The 21,435-nt window shown below is 39.2% G+C and overlaps 1 protein-coding gene across 1 annotated transcript in view; it reads right to left on the bottom strand.

Annotated features, from left to right (window-relative positions):
- The window catches only part of LOC136863937 (NADH-quinone oxidoreductase subunit B 2), a 68,565-nt gene extending 50,537 nt beyond the window's left edge, over positions 1-18,028 (bottom strand). The window contains exon 1 of the mRNA XM_067140383.2: positions 17,881-18,028. Coding sequence (XP_066996484.1) covers positions 17,881-17,905 — 25 coding nt within the window. The 5' untranslated portion in view covers positions 17,906-18,028. The remainder of the gene's footprint in view (positions 1-17,880) is intronic.
- Positions 18,029-21,435: the final 3,407 nt, after the last annotated feature.

Here is a 21,435-nt window from a genome sequence, read left to right as displayed (position 1 = left end):
GATATGGGGTTTCAGTGGCATTTCCTCCACTGAGGGCCCATTTCCCTTCTATAGGGACTCCTCCACCCTTAGCCGCTGGCCTTACAGTGGGTCAGGCTATTTACCGCTGCCCAACATTCAGCGTGGAGACACTGGTTGCATGGTTTACTCCATTACCATAGCAGATTAACTGGCCAGACTGTAATTTTTTCTTGTATAATTGTTTCATTTCATTTTTCGATCAGATGTTATTAACTTTGTTTTGGGTGTTTATTAATTTTTGAGATGGAATATTTTTTCTTTGCAGTGGTTTCAAAAGTTTAGGCACTAAACTTAGTTTTAAACATTCCTTTAGGAAATTAATATCTTTGGAAATTTTGCCGATTTTTATCTTGTGGTTTAGGTACTTATTGGTTTTTACTGTAGCCCGGTTGGCTTTGACGTTGCAAGTGATAAATATCATTATGGTTCTGTACTGAAGATTACTATACTTGTAAGATGAGACATGTTTCGCCTTTCATAGAAGGCATCTTCAGTCATTGTACCTCCTCAAGGTTAAATCAGGCACCTGATTTATAATTAGAATATAATTAATAAGATTTAATATTAACATACTTAAAATAGGTAGTCGAAAGGAAAATTGAATAACAATTTTTGGTATTATTGTGAATAACAATATCAGCCATTGGCTGTTGATTAATAGTTGTGACACCGAGCTCGATAGCTGCAGTCGCTTAAGTGCGGCCAGTATCCAGTACAAGTAACTTTAGGCTAAGATTTATTTTCAGCTGATGATGCTTACGACTGTTAAGCGAAACATGTCCCATCTTACAACGTCTGTTGTAATGTTTATTTCCTAAATATAAGGAAAGATAAGTATTGGAAAGGTGGTGTTAACTATTATTCTTGTTTTAATGTTCAGTATACAGTAATCGGGAGATAGTGGGTTCGAGTCCCACTGTTGAAGATGGTTTTCCGTGGTTTCCCATTTTCACACCAGGCAAATGCCGGGGCTGTACCATAATTAAGGCCACGGCCACTTCCTTCCAACTCCTAGGCCTTTCCTATCCCATCGTCGCCATAAGACCTATCTGTGTCAGTGCGACGTAAAGCAAAAAAAAAAAAAAAAAAGTTGTGACAAAAGTACATAGTACAGAGCTTAGTAGCAGTGGTGCATTTTGAATTTTTAAATATTACAATTTTTCGGAATGTTAGAAAAAACATTCCAGCAAAATGAGAATGTTAATTGAGACCTTATTCAGAAGTAAAGTAGTAAAAATTGAAAAACTATCTGGTTGAAGTCTTAGGTTCGAGATTTTTGGCTTGCAATAAGTAACTGATGATGTCTCACACGTCATAAGGTAATAAGGATCAAATCCTAATTGTATAAGACTATAATGTATTGAATAGGTGGTTAAATAATAAATTAATTAGCATCCTAAAGTACAGTAATCTTCCATACGGAACCATAATGATATTTATCACTTGCAATGTCTTATATAATCAGAAAGAATGTTTTCCCAAAATAAAGACTTTATTGCAGCTGAATGGCCATAATGATACATGTATGTCATACTCTTTTTTAGAATTTGACCTACATAGTAACACAGCATATTTCCTAGTTCTGAGCAGTCATGTCACTCCTTGCTATATTCTATACTATTGACCTGGTTTGGTTTGGGCACGTGGTTATGTGGTAAGATCCACATGTACTGTTACATAGTTCAATTTTCATCTGGATCATGAAACACTTTTCGTGAGAAAATCTTGTGGTGGAAACCATGAACTGCAAGCCTGGCCACGACTTGCCTCATTTCACACAGAGGTTGCGTCCATCTTCTGTCTAGCATTGTATTTGTTGTGTAGAATTCCATCGGTATATCCCGCTTTTTATTCTGTAGAACTTGGAGCAGCTTGTTGTAACTTTCTGTAGTTGGTAGTAATAGAGTTATCCGTAGATCCTCTATTAGGAACGTTTCTCTTGCAAGTTCGTACACCAGTCTGAATCTGGTTGTCTGATACACCAAGGGCTCTTTTGAGAAATCTCAATTTTGTCCTTTCTATATCTTCCCATATTAGCTCGAGTCCATATGTCAGAACGGGCAGCACGTATGTTTGAAAAAATGACATTGCTGTTTCCAGTGAAATTAGATTTAGATGTCCAATGTCATTGATAGCTTTTATTGCGGCTGCTGTTTTTGATCTTATGTGTAGCCTAAAGCTTCTTCCTGTAACCTGTAGGGTAATGCCTAGGTATTTGAAATTGTTGACTATTTTCAGTTCCTTGTCGTTGCAGGTCACTTGGTCAGAAACTGCTGGCCTTCCACAGTTTCGAAAAATTATCATTTCAGTCTTGTCCTCATTGGTTGTAACTTCGTTTTTCTGGGCCCAGTCACTTAATGTCTACTGCCTTATGCAAGCCATTTATCTGCTATTGCCATATCATCTGCATATAATTTTGCCTTTGTTGTTTATCGAATTCTGTCACCAACATCGTATGTGAGCACATTAAATAGGGTGGGGCGCAGGGGATCACCTTGAAGTACGCCATTTGTTTGCATTATCCGGTTTGAATCTTTATTTCTACATTATAAGCAAACCCTAGATGACAGACTTCGAATCTTACCGCACCTTAAGAAACCGCACAAAGCAATTAATCAGAAATAAAAAATGTGCATATTTCTGGAATTTAGCTAATATAAATTCTAATTGTGCATGGGACCAACTTAGAGCTCTGGGAATAGGAAAACATCAACAGAGGCAGACAACTCCTGACATTCCACTTGACGAACTGAATGATTACTCTAGTAGAATAAATATTCAACCTACCCCAATTAACTGCACTGTCTCACCCCCTTCCCCTCCAGTCAATCCACCATTCATATTTCACAGTGTCACAGAAAATCAGGTTAAAAAGGCTTTGTACTCAATTAAATCAAAGGCCACAGGTGTAGACGATATTCCTATTGCTTTTATACATAACATTATGGGTGCTGTCCTGCCTATACTGAAGCACATACTGAACTTTTGTTTACTAAACGGAACTTTCCCAAATGTCTGGAAAACAGCCAATATTATACTGATACTTAAGAGTTTAGACCCACAATCACCCTCTGACTATCATCCGGTGTCCATACTCCCTGCGCTTTCTAAAGCCTTCGAACGTTTAGTATACGAGCAGGTTCTGGAGTACCTAAATAAAAATGCTCTTTTGGACCCTTTGCAGTATGGATTTAAGAAGGAGCACAGTATCGCGACAGCACTTTTGAAGGTTACTGAAGACATTAGAAATGCTATGGACAAACGACTGCTTACTATACTTATCCTTCTTGACTTCAGTAGCGCCTTTGACACTATAGACATTCACACTATGATAAAGAAAATGGAACTACTAAATTTTGACCTGGCTGCGCTTAAGTTTTTTAGTTCTTATTTGAGTAACCGTCAACAGCGTGTAACAGTAAACGACAAGGTCTCTAAATGGAAAATGAAACTTAGTGGTGCCCCACAGGGCAGTATTCTAGGGCCCTTACTTTTCTGTATTTATATCAATGACATATCATCTGTGACAGGAAATAACACACACCACCTCTATGCTGACGATCTTCAGATTTATCAACACTGCATGACTTCAGACTTAGATGAAACAATACAAGATATTAACAATGACCTCCGCCGACTCAGTATATATGCACAACGAAATTCTCTTATACTAAACTCCACAAAATCTCAGGCAATCATAATTGGAACACGAAAATTACTGAACTGCTCAAACAATATTGCAATCCCGCCTATCCTACTGAATGGTAACATTATTCCCTACAATAAAACAGTTTAAAATCTTGGCGTAATTATGAATGAAACACTTGATTGGTCTGATCACACGAAAATCTGTAAAAAGATTTTTGGAGCGCTTCACCTTCTTAAACGGCAAAGGGATGTATTTCCATTTGAGCTTAAGGCCAAACTAATACAAACACTGGTTCTCCCTATTCTTGATTATTGTAACGTTGTTCTAGTTGATATAACAAGAGAAGAAACACAAACCTCAACGAGCACTGAATTCCTGCCTGCGATTTATTTACAATATTGGGTACGATGTTCACATTACCCCATACTATAAGGCTTTCTCATCGCTGAAGCCTGATAAACGTCGGCAGCTACACATTTTAACGATGGTGTTTAGAGTACTAGCGGAAAGTCAGCCGCTGTATATTTCTTCTAAATTCACGTTTTTATCATCATTTCACAACTTAAATACACGTTCCAGATCTATTTCTATTCCAGTGCACCGCACAAATAAAATTAATAGATCGTTTGTAGTGACCGGCGCCAGGTTATGGAATTCCCCGCCAGCTCAGGTCAGAGAAACTAGCTCTTTACAAAGGTTTAAGATCACCTGCCGAGACTACCTGCTGAGGACAGCTAACTGAACGGCTGAAGTATGAATGTGTGCGTACCTGAGGATTAGTCATTATTAAGAGTTCTTACTATTAATTAGTTTTATTATTAACTTAGTAATGTATTTAAATTTGTTCTCAATTCTATTAATTTTTGTTTGGTTTTAACTATCTTAAATATCTCAATTTTATTTATGATTTTGATTAGTATGTGGTTAAGTGGAAGAGAGGGCTTCGAGCCCTAACTTCGCCACTGAAAAAAAGGCATTAATAAATAAATAAAAATTGTCATTGATAACAAGTTTCTTCTCCTGCAGAAAACAAAGAGTGGTACTCCCTCAATCTGCCTCATCATGGTTATCTGTGTTATCAGGTGTATCTCAGAGCAGTATTCTGGGACTCCTACTCTTTGTTCTCTATATCGATGATAATTCTTTGCACCCAAAATAGTCAGTGTTCCCTCCACTTGTGCGCCGACGACCTGAAAATCCTAAGAGAAGTGTCTACGCCTGATGACTGATGAATTACAGACTGTTCTCAATTCGTGTGGTGACAGGTTTAAGAAATGGAATCTTTCTCCCAATGTTAAGAAGTGCAATACAATCTCCTTTTCATTGCTAAAGCAAGGAATGAACATTGCATAATACCATGAAGGGAAAAACATTGCAATCTGCTTCTCAGGTAAGAGACCTCGGCGTTATAATAGACTGTAAACTAACCTTCTCTGCTCATATTCAGTCTATAAAATCCCGTGCTGTGTGTACCCTAGGCATTCTTTACAGATTCACTGAAATTAATGATATTACCGCCTTAAAATTATACTTTGTCTTGTATGTTCTCCCCATTATTGACTTTTGTTCCCCTATTTGGTGCTCATCTGCTAACTAACATATCACAACTAAATAGTATTTTTAACTTTTTCACTTTCATTTTAAGACTCGCAATTCTGGTTTTAAGAACAAAAGTAAATCTGACATTATGAACTACCTGGGTAAACTTGAGCTGAGAAGCCGTTTACAGTTTACAGTTCTCCGATCTACGTTACCTTCACAAAATAAGCAATGGCTACACCAAATGTAATACTCTTCCGGCTTCTACCAACTGATGAGCCCACCCTAGCACACGAGGGCGAAACGCTGGCAACCAAGAATGAGCTAGCTGGAAAATTTATAATGTCCAATAACGGACCATTTATATTGGTATTATAAATTTGCTCATTCAGGACAAATATTTCAGATTCCCTATGGGAATCAACATCTATATCATCTGATGGCCAAGCAGGCATCAATTTTTAGTGATGAGACAAAGTCTCTTAGTGCATTGGCACTGCCGGTGGCTCCAGTTAGCCTACGCAGTGGCCTCCACGGTATGCACTAGCCAGCGTATTGGTAGGTGTGTTAGGTACCAACTGATGAGCCCACCCTAGCACACGAGGGCGAAACGCTGGCAACCAAGAATGAGCTAGCTGGAAAATTTATAATGTCCAATAACGGACCATTTATATTGGTATTATAAATTTGCTCATTCAGGACAAATATTTCAGATTCCCTATGGGAATCAACATCTATATCATCTGATGGCCAAGCAGGCATCAATTTTTAGTGATGAGACAAAGTCTCTTAGTGCATTGGCACTGCCGGTGGCTCCAGTTAGCCTACGCAGTGGCCTCCACGGTATGCACTAGCCAGCGTATTGGTAGGTGTGCTAGGTACCAACTGATGAGCCCACCCTAGCACACGAGGGCGAAACGCTGGCAACCAAGAATGAGCTAGCTGGAAAATTTATAATGTCCAATAACGGACCATTTATATTGGTATTATAAATTTGCTCATTCAGGACAAATATTTCAGATTCCCTATGGGAATCAACATCTATATCATCTGATGGCCAAGCAGGCATCAATTTTTAGTGATGAGACAAAGTCTCTTAGTGCATTGGCACTGCCGGTGGCTCCAGTTAGCCTACGCAGTGGCCTCCACGGTATGCACTAGCCAGCGTATTGGTAGGTGTGCTAGGTACCAACTGATGAGCCCACCCTAGCACACGAGGGCGAAACGCTGGCAACCAAGAATGAGCTAGCTGGAAAATTTATAATGTCCAATAACGGACCATTTATATTGGTATTATAAATTTGCTCATTCAGGACAAATATTTCAGATTCCCTATGGGAATCAACATCTATATCATCTGATGGCCAAGCAGGCATCAATTTTTAGTGATGAGACAAAGTCTCTTAGTGCATTGGCACTGCCGGTGGCTCCAGTTAGCCTACGCAGTGGCCTCCACGGTATGCACTAGCCAGCGTATTGGTAGGTGTGCTAGGTACCAACTGATGAGCCCACCCTAGCACACGAGGGCGAAACGCTGGCAACCAAGAATGAGCTAGCTGGAAAATTTATAATGTCCAATAACGGACCATTTATATTGGTATTATAAATTTGCTCATTCAGGACAAATATTTCAGATTCCCTATGGGAATCAACATCTATATCATTCTTCCCTATACACGTTCCTCCCCACCCTACACGCAACCGGCGCACTCATGTGTCCCGTCCGCGCCCAACCTTACAATAATGCTCCATCTTCCACCGTCTCCCTACTCTTGGTAACTCACTACACTGATATCGACATATTCACACCTTTCGCATCCTTCAAACAAAAAAATCAAAAGATTCCTTTGAAGTCCTCTCCAGGTTTCCATTTTCATCCGTCCCTCCAACCCTCAATCTTTCTTCTTCCTAATTTCCGTAACCGACACTTGCCAGTTATCGTTGTCGTTATATTGTTACTGTTAAAATTGTTGTTTATACCTTTATCTTTTATACTTATTTAAACATTATTATTATTATTATTATTAGTGTAAAATGGCCCGCCATAGGCTGTATTAAAAACAAAAAACAAAAATAAATAAATAAAGTGCCCTAAATCCGATCAGCTTGTATTCCTGTACAGTAGTGATCTGAACACTATGCGATGAAAGAAAAACTTGGTCTTATCCCTGCAAAATAAGTGAGAACTCAGATCAGTTTTTTGAAAGGATTTCAATTTTTTCTTCAGGTCCGAGTAAAATTTGTAATAGGAAGAACAATGGCAATGAAATTATGCTTGAGGAAGTGAAAAGGATCATGAATGATGATGGTTGTTGTTTAAAGGGGCCTAAACAGCTAGGTCATCGGCCCCTAATGGTACGAGGTACGAAATGAAATTAAAATTAAAACTTCAAAATGTATCCACTGACTAGAATCTAAACAGAATGATTATGAAAAATGACCATGAATCCAAAACAATCAGTGGATCCAATTCACAATGCCTTAATTTCTGGGAGGATGCTTGTATCCAAAGGGATCCAAATTCCAGGTCACTGGCCCCTCATAATAGCATTAATCACTGGTAAAGCAGAACCATGATGTTCCTCACATGGTGGTACTAATAACAGGTAATGTAGACCTATGCTAAATCACGCATAATGGCACTACTCACAGGTAACACAGACCCAGAGTGTTCCTCACGTAAGAGTACGACTCACAAGCAATGCAGACCCATAGTGTTCCTCACATGGTAGTACTAATCATAGGCAATGTACACTCACAGTGTATCACACATTATGGTACCACCCACAGGCAACACAGACCCATGGTATTCCTCACATAATGATACTATTCATAGGTAATACAGACTCATTCTCAACACAGTGGAACCAACACATCTGAGTGCTGCGCTCTGCACCTATTCCTGTTAGACATTAGACTTTGCAGCCGAGCGCCCACTCTCTAGCCTCGGTGGGATGCACACGATGGTACTAATCACAGGCAACGCCCAGACCCGGGGTGTTCCTCACATAATGGTACTGCTCCCAGGTAACGTAGACCCATGGTGTTCCTCACATTATGGTAGTAATCACAAGTAGTCTCATGGTTCAAATTCCATCATCCCTTGGTCGTCCCTTTTACTCACCTCATATGACAGGCAGGGGATACTGGGGGTGTATTCTTTATCTGCGTCCCTCACCCACAGGGGGTTTTGCCCCTTTTAGTTGCCTCTTATGACATGGAGGGAATACTATGGGTGTATTCTTCATCTGCAACCCCCACCCGCAGGGAGTGGATCCTAAATTAACTATACTGTAATGAAGCAGCAGGAATATATTAAATCAGATCTGAAATGGTGAAATAGGTAAAACTTTACTAGTTAGTTTGTAAACAAGGGGTTAAGAATACAACATGATGCAGCTCACACAACGTCACAGTGCGATAAGTTACAAGCTTAGGAACTTAGGTCAGGCTAGTGACAAGAACATGACAGAATATCAGATACATCTGCATAGTGACAAGACCACTGGTCGGGATTGGTTAAGTCCAGTTAGTTACGAGACCACTTGACTGGATTGGTTAGGTATGACTAGTGACAAGAACACTGGATAGTTATGTCGCTGATTCTGCAACTGCCATCTGGCACACAACATGACAAGTCTCTTTCGAAATCTGTGGTTTCATTATTTTAACAGAATGTGGCAGCATTGGGCTACACATTATGTAAGCGGTTTAGATCATGCAGCTGTCAGTTTGCATATGGGGAATAGCGGGTTCGAACCCCACTGTTGGCTTCCCACTCCTAGTCTTCTCCTATCCCATCGTCGCCATAAGACCTATCTTTGTCAGTGTTACATAGTAAATTGAAAATCTTTAAGTAAGTAAACTACATTCTTAACCTTCAAATCAGTGGATACATAAAGAGATCTTAACTGCCTGTACTTAACACTGCCTTCGGGCTACAGTGTTGCAGTATGCGTTATGTAACATTATTTTCATGCTAATTTGAGATTACATCTTAATACGAGTAGTATATGAAGTTTCTTGTGAACTTTAAAATCTAATCATAATTACACCTGCCTCCTATCATTCCTTGTCGCTATTTGCTATTTGTTTACGTCGCACCGACACTGATAGTTCTTATGGCGACGATGCGATAGGAAAGCCCTGGGAGTGGAAACATCATATACTACTCTTATTAAGATGTAATCTTAAATTAGCATGAAATTGCATGAAGATGCAGGCAAACAATCCAAAGATATGTAGGAAGGTAATGTGGAACATGGCAACACAAACCGCAAAGCTTCAACAAAATATCAATACTGGTTTCCAGAAGACAAGACTTTCACACGCGCGAACGACCGTCGTTTGTTTACTTCTTGCGGCCTTCTTGGGAAAGATGTTGCCATGTAATGAACAATGCTGCCAACCTCTCTACTTAGGAACTAATGGGTGGTGGCGTAAGCCTTCAGGGCCGCAAGCGGCCCTAGGCCTTTACTTTCCTGTGGAAACACCGCTGGTCTGGATTGGTTCTTGATGATGATGATGATGATGCTTGTTGTTTTAAGGGGCCTAACATCGAAGGTCATCGGCCCCTAATGGAACGTGATGGACGACATGATACATGATATTTAAAATTTTTAAAATGTATCCACTGACAAGAGTTAAAAAAAAAAAAATGGTGATGAAAAAATGAGTACGAGATTAAAACAGCAGTGGATCTAATTTGCAATGCCTTATTTCTAATAAAATAGGAGAAAATACAGGGAGAAAAGGGATAAGGCATTGCCTGGTGGTGCATATATATACACTTCATTTACATTAGACGTTAAAATAACACATTAAAATACGCAACACAAACTAAAATGAAGTCAATAGGTTAAAAGCGCAATTGAAACAAAGACAAAGACAAAGGACACCACTAGACACGGTAAAACAGACCACTCATAAAGCGGATGACGAGGTCTGCTGACTGCTCGTCATCTCGCAAGATAAGGGAGATGGTACCCGGAAGGTTAAGACTACGGCGAAGATCGACCAGGTCCATACACTCCGTAAGGATGTGTACCACGGTAAGATGGTCGCCGCAGGTACACACCGGAGGGGGTTCTCCTTTCAAAAGATGCGAGTGAGTTATGATACCGTGGCCGATCCGAAGACGACATAATACCACGGCCTCCCTTCGCGAAGCCCGAAGGGAAGTCCTCCATACCTTCGTTGTTCCTTTTATCGCTCTCAGCTTATTGGGAAGTGGAATGGCCTGCCACTCCATCTCCCAGATGTCTCAGCTGAGAGCGAATATCACTTCTGGAACCTTGAAAGGCAACGGGGGCAGTGTAACTGCCTCCTTGGCAGCCCGATCTGCTAACTCGTTTCCCTTGATGCCCATGTGGCTTGGGAGCCACAAGAACGTAATTCTGGTGCCAGCATCCGAACACCCGGCCAGCAGGTCCTGGATCCGCTGCACCAGAGAGTGCCGAGGGAAACAGGTATCAATAGACTGGAGCGAACTCAAGGAGTCAGTACACACAAGTGACGGCGTTCATTGTACAGTGCGTACCGCAAAGCTCTACAGATAGCATAGAGCTCTGCTGTGTACACACTACAGGTTTCCGGAAGAGCGAAAAGAAACCTATCATTGTCGACAACGAACGCACAGCCCACCTTCGTGTCCGTCCTTGAACCATCCGTGTAGACGACGACTGAGCCTGGATAGCGGCCAACGACAGACAGGAAGTCTCCGATAAATTGAAGGGTCCGTGTTCTCCTTCGGATTGGTTCTTGCCGTGCACACTGTTAAGATAGGACCTGGACAAGACCAGTGATATAGGGACAAGCAAAGGGGGGGGTCTGTGGGTGTAAGCCCCCGGGTTAGAGCCGTGAACCGGCCTTAGGCCTCTACTTTCCTGTGAAAACATCATTGGTACTTTAACAAGTTACATTTACTTGTGCTTTTATTGTGTCGGTGTTGGTAGCGGAATAAGACTATCATAATTGATGGGAATGTGATCACGTGCCACCTTTACGTTGGCGAATAGGAATGCAAGTAGCTACTTCAGCAATGAAAATTGCGTGTAATACTCTACATTACGTTATGAAAGGAAATGTACTTCTAGGGGCGGTGAATCTCCTCTGAGACGCATTCCAAGTGAGATTTCATTAATTTCCTTACCAACAAAATAAAGGTCTGAGGTATTGGATAGGGTCGGACAGGGTTTTAACGTTTAAGGATCTTGGTATAATTTTTGACGGTAAGCTAACGTTCAACAATCATATCTATACAATAACAAAGAATGCTAACCGAATGCTAGGATTTTTTATAAGAACATCGAGACCATTTACTCAGTCCTTTGTACTGAATGAAGTATATATTATCTTGGTACGGAGCATACTGGAATATTCTGTAATAATCTGGAGCCCGTATACAAAGCAATAAGTGAATGCTATAGAAATTGTACAAAAATTCCTACGTTACCTTTATTTCAAAACTTTCAATACTTTTTGCCCTTTCGACACATCAATCCAGTTATTAAGGAATATATTTCAATTTACTTCATTGAAAACCAGATGGTCCCTAATTTCTATACAAATACTAAGAAAAATTGTAATAGGACTATTTGATTCCTTGGACCTGTTAAGATGCATTTCATTCCATGCTCCGCAGACAAGATCACGTCAGCACCAATTATTTCATGTTCAAACGTCAAGAACATTGCATCAGTCAAATTCACCTTTCGTAAAAATGACATCGCTTTATAACACTGTAACAAAAGAAGTCGATATATTCACCAAATCGGACAAAGAATTCAGTAAGAAACTAGAAGCCTGCCTTTACAATTTGTAAATTTTTTATAATTCCTTCTTTCTGGTATTCTTCATATTTCCCAGTGTACTCATTCATGTTTTAAGTTTCTTTGTTTTTGCATTGTCTTTTGCTTTGTATTACTGTGCGATTTCTTAGTGAATTTTTCATTTATTATCAACTGTAAATGGTATCATATACAATGGAAATTTTGTTCTATTTTGTTTTTGTTCACTTTTAACTTTGTTTTTGTCAAACTTTAACTTCATAGATATAGATTGTTACTGAATGTCAAGAAAGTACTTAATTGGGTGTAAAACCTGTGTACTTTCAAACAAACAAACAAACAAACAAACAAATAAATAAATATAGATCTAAAAGAAGAAAGGGGCCTTAAGTTGGCAATACATATGTAGGGGAAAATTGAAACTGTCCTTTAAAATGCTTCAAAAATGTGTATAGAAAAAAACAAAAAAAAAAAAACAAAAAAAAAAAAGTAAACAAATGCAATTTGTGACAGGTTATGGAAACTTGGCAAAGCAAAAAATGTATGATGGTTTGTTCCACATTGATAGCAACAAACTTAAAGATACCATGGCCAGCTTACAGTGTATACCTTGTATCTACCAGCAGTGGTACCTTCACTCTGACATCCATACCCCATCAGAATTTGAAGTAGATGATGAGTAAAAGATTAATCCCACAGGCAGAATAACATAACAGTAGAAGAATTGTTTGAAGAAGACTATGTTAACTAACAAATTTCACTTGTTATTTTTCTAAAAAAACAGAATAAAAGAGTGTGAAACAAATCCAAGCAAATTATTATAAATGCAGATGTGTATCACAGTGCCTCCTTGGATATATATAATATTATGAAGTATAATTTCAGTTTTTTTTCTTTCAAATTTACTGCAACTCAAAATGTTATTTAGACAGCAAAAGAGTTGTAGTGCTTGGCAAATAATTGCATTTAATAATTACATACAAACAGCAAAAAATCAATTTTTGCATCTAAGTTCTTTCTTTGTACATGGTAGAATTCACTCTTCAGTTTTAAAAATTTCTGAGACTTGAACCGGAGATAGTCGGCTTGTGTACTCGACTCCACTTAGCACTGTCTTCAACTAAGCAGCTCAAAAATAGTGGCAAGGTAGGGATGAAATAGCTTCACAGAATAATATGATTAGCATGGAAATTATTTGCATAACAATAATAATAATAATAATAATAATAATAATAATAATAATAATAATAATAATAATAATATTTGCTTTACGTCCCACTAACTACTTTTAAAGGTCTTTGGAGACGCCGAGGTGCCGGAATTTAGTCCCGCAGGAGTTCTTTTACGTGCCAGTAAATCTACCGACACGGTGCTGTCGTATTTGAGCATCTTCAAATACCACCGGACTGAGCCAGGATCGAACCTGCCAAGTTGGGGTTAGAAGGCCAGCGCCTTAACCATCTGAGCCACTCAGCCCGGCTATTTGCATAACATACCTTCTGGTAAGATGAAAGCAATAATAGCACCTATCTATAAGTAAGGGGACAGGAAGGTTGTAACTGTAGAGGTACTGTATTTCATTGATCAGTTAAGTTATACCATGCAAGGTGTTTACGAACGTTTTGGAAATGAGGCCGTGATCAATTGTGGAGAGTAAGTTGAATGAAAACCAGACTGGTTTCAGACCAGATTTTCAGTATGCATCAAGTAAATGAAAAATGCTATGAGAGAATTGATAGTTGTATTTGTGCTTCATAGATCTAGAGCATGCACATGACAGAGTACCATGGAAAAAAACATAGTGAAAGATAGGTCATTACAATCAAAGGCACTTATTTTGACAACTGGGCCACAGTGAGATTAGATTATGGAATGAATTCTTGGTTCCAAATAGTTACAGGGGTTACACAAGGCTGTGATCATTCACTGTTATTGTTCATAGTTTACACGAATCATTTACTGAAAAGTATAAAATAGCAGGGAGTGACTCAGGTAGAAATGTAGCAAGCATTTTGACATATGCCGACGACATGGTCTGAATGGCACACTGTGTGGAAAAGCTGCAGTCTAATATCTTGGAGCCTGCAAAGAGGTGCAGTATGATATGAAATTAGTACCTAGTCTACTTTACAGACTAAAGTGATCTCGTTTGGAAAGAAAACCAAGAGGAGTGAAAGTCAGATCGGGAATATCAAACTGGAATGGATGGATCATTTCAAGTACTTTGAATGTGCATTCTCCCAGAATTACATTAGATTCATTTTTCTGACAAGAGAGGGTCATTTGGCTCTTTCTTCCATCTAACCAGATACGAGATCTTTGGGATACAATGCATATACAATAATATTCAGGACAGTAGTATACTAAGTGAAATTGATCGAGGCATAATCAATTGAATACAGTTAGCTTGCAGTTACGATCAATGATATTCCATACGAAAGCTAAGAGAGTTCTCGCAGGAAATTATCTATACATCAGTCTGTTTTCAGACTGACTTTGCTGTCCGGGAGTGAAAGCCAGATGGGTTCAGGATATCATTGATGCAACAGACATGGATGTAGAGAATATGATCGTTAGTACAATAGGTGGGAACAATGGCAGAATGTCACTTGGAATGAGAAGAAGCCTAATTTAGGAATGTAAATTTGTATCCTCATCCTGAGGAATGAACTCCATGGATGAAGCTATGCGCATAAACCGGCTTGGAGGAGGGGGTCGTGCAAGGTGAAAGGAGGACAGGTTACATGGGAGAATAATGGACTCAGCTATGGATGGTAAGAGAAGCTAGCAGGGGACCAAGATGTTAATGGTTAGACACAGTCTTTAATTATTTAAATATAAGGGGTGTGGATCTAAACAAGACAACAAAACTAGTTATAAATACAGGATTGTGGGTCCATGAAGTTAATTCGTAAAGGCTTGCAGATTGAACGCTGAAAGGTATAACGGTCTATAATATGGATATATGTTGCTACGCAGTAACGAGTTTTACCTTACACTTAAAATCCACAGGCATGTTTTAGTTTCAATGATTTCAAGTACAATAAAAACGACTTGTACAACTTATTTAAAATCTGCTTCACATCACACCGACACAGATAGATCGTATGACAATGATGGGCTAGGAGTGGGAATGAAGTGACCATGTCCTTAATTAAGGTACACCCAAGCATTTTCGCCTGGTGTGAAAATGGGAAACCGCGGAAAACCATCTTCAGGGCTGCCGACAGTGGGGTTCGAACCCACTATCTCCTGAATGCAAGCTGATAGCTATGCGACCCAAACCACGCGGCCACTTGCTCGGTACTTGCACAACTGATTGTTGAATGCTGAAAGGCATAACAGTATATAATATGGATATATGTTGCTAAGCAGTAACGAGTTGTACCTTACACTTAAAATCCACAGGCATGTTTTAGTTTCAATGATTTCAAGCACAATAAAAACGACTTGTACAACTTATTTAAAATCTGCTTCACATCATACCGACACAGATAGATCGTATGATGACAATGGGCTAGGAGTGGGAACGAAGCGACCATGTCCTTAATTATTATGAATTTAAAATAATCAGTGGATTTAATTCACAATGCCTTATATATATGTTATATAAGGTAAGTGCATTTATTTACTAACAAATTTACACTGCAAGCCTAAATGACTATCTTTAGTTTAATTCTGTGAACTATACTTGCTATAGACTTTTTATCTCAACTTGAATTTCAGAACTTTATTTCTATACACTAATTCTTGCATTTTATGCACAATCAGTTTGTTCCACTCACAAATTAGGCCTACACCAGTAATTATGATTATTATGCTGCTGCTGGTTATTTAAAGGTGCCAAACATCTAGGTCAACAGCCTCTAACGGTACGAGGTGGAACAAAATGTAGTGATAATTAAAATTTTAAAAGGTATCCACTGACTGAATTTAAAATAAATGAGAAATTATTATGAATTTAAAATAATCAGTGGATTTAATTCACAATGCCTTATTTTCTTATAAAATGATAGAAAAGACAGATTAAGGTAGAATAAGGCAATGCCTTGAAGTGCAATCATATATATTATTCAAGTTAAAATACACAAAAATGTTCTAAAACAAAGTCAACAGAACAAAATGATAATTAAAAGCAGATAGAAAACTCACTTTCATACATAATAAAACAGGCCACTATCCCTCATAAAACTGACGAGGTCTGCTGACTGCTCGTCACCTTGTAGGATGAAGGAGATGGTACTCGGAAGTTTTAGACTATGGCGCAGACCGGCCAGGTTCACACATTCCGTAAGGATGTGTAACATGGTACGATGATAGCCACAAGTACACACCGGGAGGGGGCTTCTCCCTTCAGTAAGTAGGAGTGCGTTGCTATACTGTGGCCAATCCGAAGACGACATAATACCACTGCTCTCCAAGAAACCTGAAGGGAAGTTTTCTGTATCTTCGTAGTTCCATTTATCGTTCTCAGCTTATTTGGGAGAGGGGTGCCCAGCCCCTCATCACCCAATGGGACATAACCAAATGACTAAGCTGAGAACGAATAATTAGGCTATACCGGAGTCTCAAACTTTACGCACAATGCTATCAGTTTGCAGATTTAAACAGCTTATTATTGTAATAAAAAGCAATATGGTCAAAGAGATGAGATTCTATTTAAAAACATCACTTACTTTGGCCAGGATTCCAACTGCTGTCGCATTGGTGTGTGTGTCTAGTAACAATATTACTGAACTCTCATAAAATTATTTTTGGTGACAATTAGTGATAAACTTCCGATGAGACCTAGCCTAGAAAATGAACAAGGATTTAAACTATGATCTAGATTCACTTTAGACCGCACTGCCCCCACGCCCATCTTGCCATCAAGTAGAATGAGTAGCAACTCGTAAACGAAGGCGACGGTGACACTAGTTTCGTGGGGAATATTTAGAAACGTTAATACAATCAAGCAAACTTGTTTTACGCGACTATCGATATCGTGATCAAATCTCTGGCTTTATGTAGAATTCTTTTAAGAAAAAGTTCCACATACGCTGACATGAACTTGAATTGTTCGCCTTAGTAAGAAACCAGTGATTTCACTCAACAATCACGCTATAAGAGGAGTGTTCTGTTCAACAATTAAACTAAGGTTAAGACGCACTTTCGCTAGGAATACGTATGCACGGCAAATCTCAGCAACGTACATACGCACATTGCCACACAGTTGCTACTTAATCACGCTATAAGAGGAGTGTTCTGTTCAACAATTTAAGTAAGGTTATGAAGCACTTTGGCAAAGAATACGTATGCAGGACAAATCTCAGCAACGTGCATAAGCACACTGCCAAACAGTTGCTACAAACGAATCCCGAAAATGGATTTCTCTCTAAAAATGACTGATCGTTGACAATGAGCTTTTTAGTGTTTATTTTCAACAATTAAAGTAAGGTTATGAAGCACTTTTGCTTGGAATACATAAGCAGGACAAATCTCGGCAACGTACATATGCACACGGCCAAACTGTTGCTACAAACGAATCCCAAAAATAGATTTCGCTCTAAAAATGACTTACACAACTGATTGTTGACAATGAACTATTTATGGCAACTGTATTTATTAAATACGTATGGACAAATAAGCATACATCGTGGCCTATTATGGTATCATCAGGATGAACCGAATATTTTAAAAATACACCTGCTGATAGGATAAACGTATAAAAATCGTTGTACATTGTAAAATAAGCTAAAATGTTGTTAATAAATTTCACAACCGTGTAACAAACTAATACCGTTTGTAACCAACAATACAAGTCAAACCAGTTAGACTGAAATTAAATTACTCGTGTGCATTGCACAGCATAGCATACAGGAACAAGTCGAAATTATATCTTACGTCTAATTGCCCGTAATGGCAGCATTCTTGCTACAGAATTCACAGCCTCTGCACGGTTCAGCACAGCAGCTGTTTTGCTGTTTGGCTGCCCAAACCAAAGAGTATGAAAGATTCCAAATACACTAAAGATAACTACATCATCAAGGTGCTATCTATAGTAGAAAGAGGTCAGGACCAAAGAGGATGGTACTGTGGTACAGAATTCAAGGTCAGTCGAGGAAGGTCTGAACGCGATACCACAATCCTTCAAGATGACGGCATATTGAGTCTTAAGCATCGTTATGATGAGGACGAGCCCGATGTGATAATTTTTAATGAAAATGGGATACTGCGCTACACCAAATTGTCAGGATAAGTCAACTGGCATTATCAGAACGCTTCGCTTTCCAGTGATAAGCAATGGTGAGCTCAGTGGGTACGGTACAAAATTCCAGGCGTGATAAATGACAACCTATATTTTATAATTCAATCTTGTTCAAGATAAGTAAGTTATTACAGTAATATTATCCCTGGAAAATCACATGTTTATATGAACGGTTTATTATGGGTTCAATTATGTTTTTATCTGACATAATTTTACTGAAGCGCAATTTGAACAGAATAGGGTACCTGAACTGAAACACTCAAATGGAATTCCATCTCAAAAATGTTCCTAATCCACCCAAGTCTTAAAATTCTCTGGTAAACCTCCCGAACAAAGATTGTTTTTAAATAGAAGCAACAGAACTAGGAACTGTATAGGCCTTTCTAGATTTAACTGCACAAGGGAGGTCGTTTACAAAAAGTAAAGTAAGAAGTCTGGCACAAGTAAGATAACAAAATAATATGCCAGGATTCAGCTAAGGGATCCATGGTCTCCAAACCACGCTTCCAAGTTAAGAGAACCTCGGGCCCTTTTAGTCACCTCTTTCGATAGGCAGAGGACACTGTTGGTGTTACCTTGACAGAATTAGGATATTGTGCTGCCATCTAGCGTATAAACACTGATATAAATTGCTAAAGGCTTTTTACAGATGCCAGCGGTGGGGGCATACTGCTAATTATTGCATGACGCCTGTACGCTGCGTCAAATGTGGTGAAATACACTCAGCCTTCCTCCTCACTCCAGAGTGCATTAATGCCTGGGTCAGCACCCCGCCTCTTGGAGGGGCTGCCAACTGTTCCGCAACATCATGGAGCTGAAAATGGTACGAGAGTACTTGAAATCCCAGAAAGACAAGACTCTCACTCCCTCACAGGGGGGTGACACCTTATAGGGAGCGTCCGAAGCAGTTCTGAGATGGGCCAATCGATTTCCGCCAACTAATGAAAACTAAAATTCTCCTCTAGAGGATTAATTTAGAAGGCAAAGGTTGGCATTACACATTCAGTTGCGTGGTACAGCAAATTCAAAACACAACACCGTTATCGTTGCGCGCGAAGGGACCTTGGTCGTACGGTATGTAATAGTGCTTGTTAGACGAAAATTTGTAGAGATTCTTTCGCATTGAACGAGATTTTTAATCCAGTTGTTTGAGAGTCGGTGTGAAATTATAATTATGCGCGTTCTTAGTGTGAAGAAATAGTATTATGATCATGAACGTACTTCACATTGAACTACCTAGCTGTTGCGAGTAAACGTCTGTGTGATTGTGCTTCTTACCTGCTGTTTGGAATAAATAAATTCAAAATATAAACTGTGTGCATTATGCTGTATTTTACCTTCATCCTTTCCTTCTCGTGTTTTCCATTCCCATACATAAAAGTCGTGGGAAGGGTTCAACGAACGAACGAAAGAATGAGGTGATGTTAGATCGTGATTTAGGCAAGTATGAGCGTTTTGGGGTTTTATATGAATTGCATTAACATTTTCAGTAATCGATGTTGCATTTATCACTTAATAGATGTAAATTTATATTAAAATGCGAACGGTGAAACAACGATACAAGCTAGCGTTATAACAGTATTGCCAACATACAAATACGGTAATTGCAATTTACTTTTCAAGTAAAAGACACGAGAGAAGCTTTAGATACAACTTTCCTACCGAAATACAATCATTATTTCTATCACAGTTACAATTTTAACAAAGTAACAACTATCATCATCGTGTTTACTACGAGGTACTATCGTGGGATTTATTTCCTTATGTTGGCAGAGAGAAAGTGGCCACTGTAGCTTCCATGACCTGTTTTCTCAGCCAATTTTATTATACAGGAGTGACGGATCTATTTCTCTTACATGATCCTTGCTCCCTCAAGAGAAGTCGACCCCAACTTCTCTTATGCTGCTGCAGCCGGAGGAGCCCAGACCCCAGCACCACATCGAAACCTGTACCCCAAGTGGAAGCGTCGCCTATATCCGATCTGTCGGGCATAAGCGGCATTTTGAACCTCGCGAGGCAAATTAATTTCTCTAGGCTCCTGCCTATTCTAAGAGATACAGAGACCAAGCTAAGATCCGATCAGGCAACAATATACAAGACTGGAGAATTGATTAGTGCTGCGATGTAGTACTTCTCAGAATCTTAATCTCGATTGCCGTTTTCTGACTATGGACCTTACAGTCTGTGCCTGGAATTGTAAGGGTGTTACTGCTCAGAAATAAGATCTTGTGTCGTTTATTTCTAAGAATAACATTGATATCCTCTTGCTAGGAGAAACGTGGCTTAAATCTCATCTGCCCTTCAAAATTAAGAACTTTGAGGACTATCGCAAAGGCATGTATCAATTTTTTCAATCACTACTGATCTGCATTTAGGGCAGTCGCCCAGGTGGCAGATTCCCTATCTGTTGTTTTCCTAGCCTTTTCTTAAATGATTGCAAAGAAATTGGAAATTTATTGAACATCTCCCTTGGTTATTATAATCCCTCCCCTTCCTATAAACGAATATTTGCCCCAATTTGTCCTCTTGAATTCCAACTTTATCTTCATGTTGTGATCTTTCCTACTTTTGAGACACCACCCAAAATTATTCGTTTACTGATGTCCTCCCACGCCATCTTTCCACTGACAGCTCGGAACATACCACTTAATTGAGCAGCTCGTCTCCTTTCTCCCACGTCGTCCCAGCCCAAACATTGCAACATATTTGTAACACTACTCTTTTGTCGGAAATCGCCCAGAACAAATCGAGCTGCTATTCTTTGGATTTTTTCCAGTTGTTGAATCAAGTAATCTTGGCGAGGGCCCCATATACTGGAACCATACTCTAGTTGGGGTCTCACCAGAGACAAATATGCTCTCTCCTTTACATCCTTACTACAACCCCTAAATACCCTCATAACCATGTGCAGATATCTGCACCATTTATTTTTAATCATATTTATGTGATTACCCCAATGAAGATCTTTCCTTATATTAATACCTAGGTATTTACACTGATCCCCAAAGGGAACCTTCACCCCATCAACGCAGTAATTAAAACTGAGAGGATTTTTCCTATTTGTGAAACCCACAACCTGACTTTTATCCCCGTTTATCATCATACCATTGCCTACTGTCCATCTCACAACATTATCGAGGTCATTTTGCAGTTGCTCACAATCTTGTAACTTACTTATTACTCTGTACAGA

The sequence above is a fragment of the Anabrus simplex genome, chromosome 2, assembly GCF_040414725.1.
Source record: "Anabrus simplex isolate iqAnaSimp1 chromosome 2, ASM4041472v1, whole genome shotgun sequence".
Taxonomy (NCBI): domain Eukaryota; kingdom Metazoa; phylum Arthropoda; class Insecta; order Orthoptera; family Tettigoniidae; genus Anabrus; species Anabrus simplex.
This window is presented reverse-complemented; position numbering and strand designations above follow the sequence as displayed.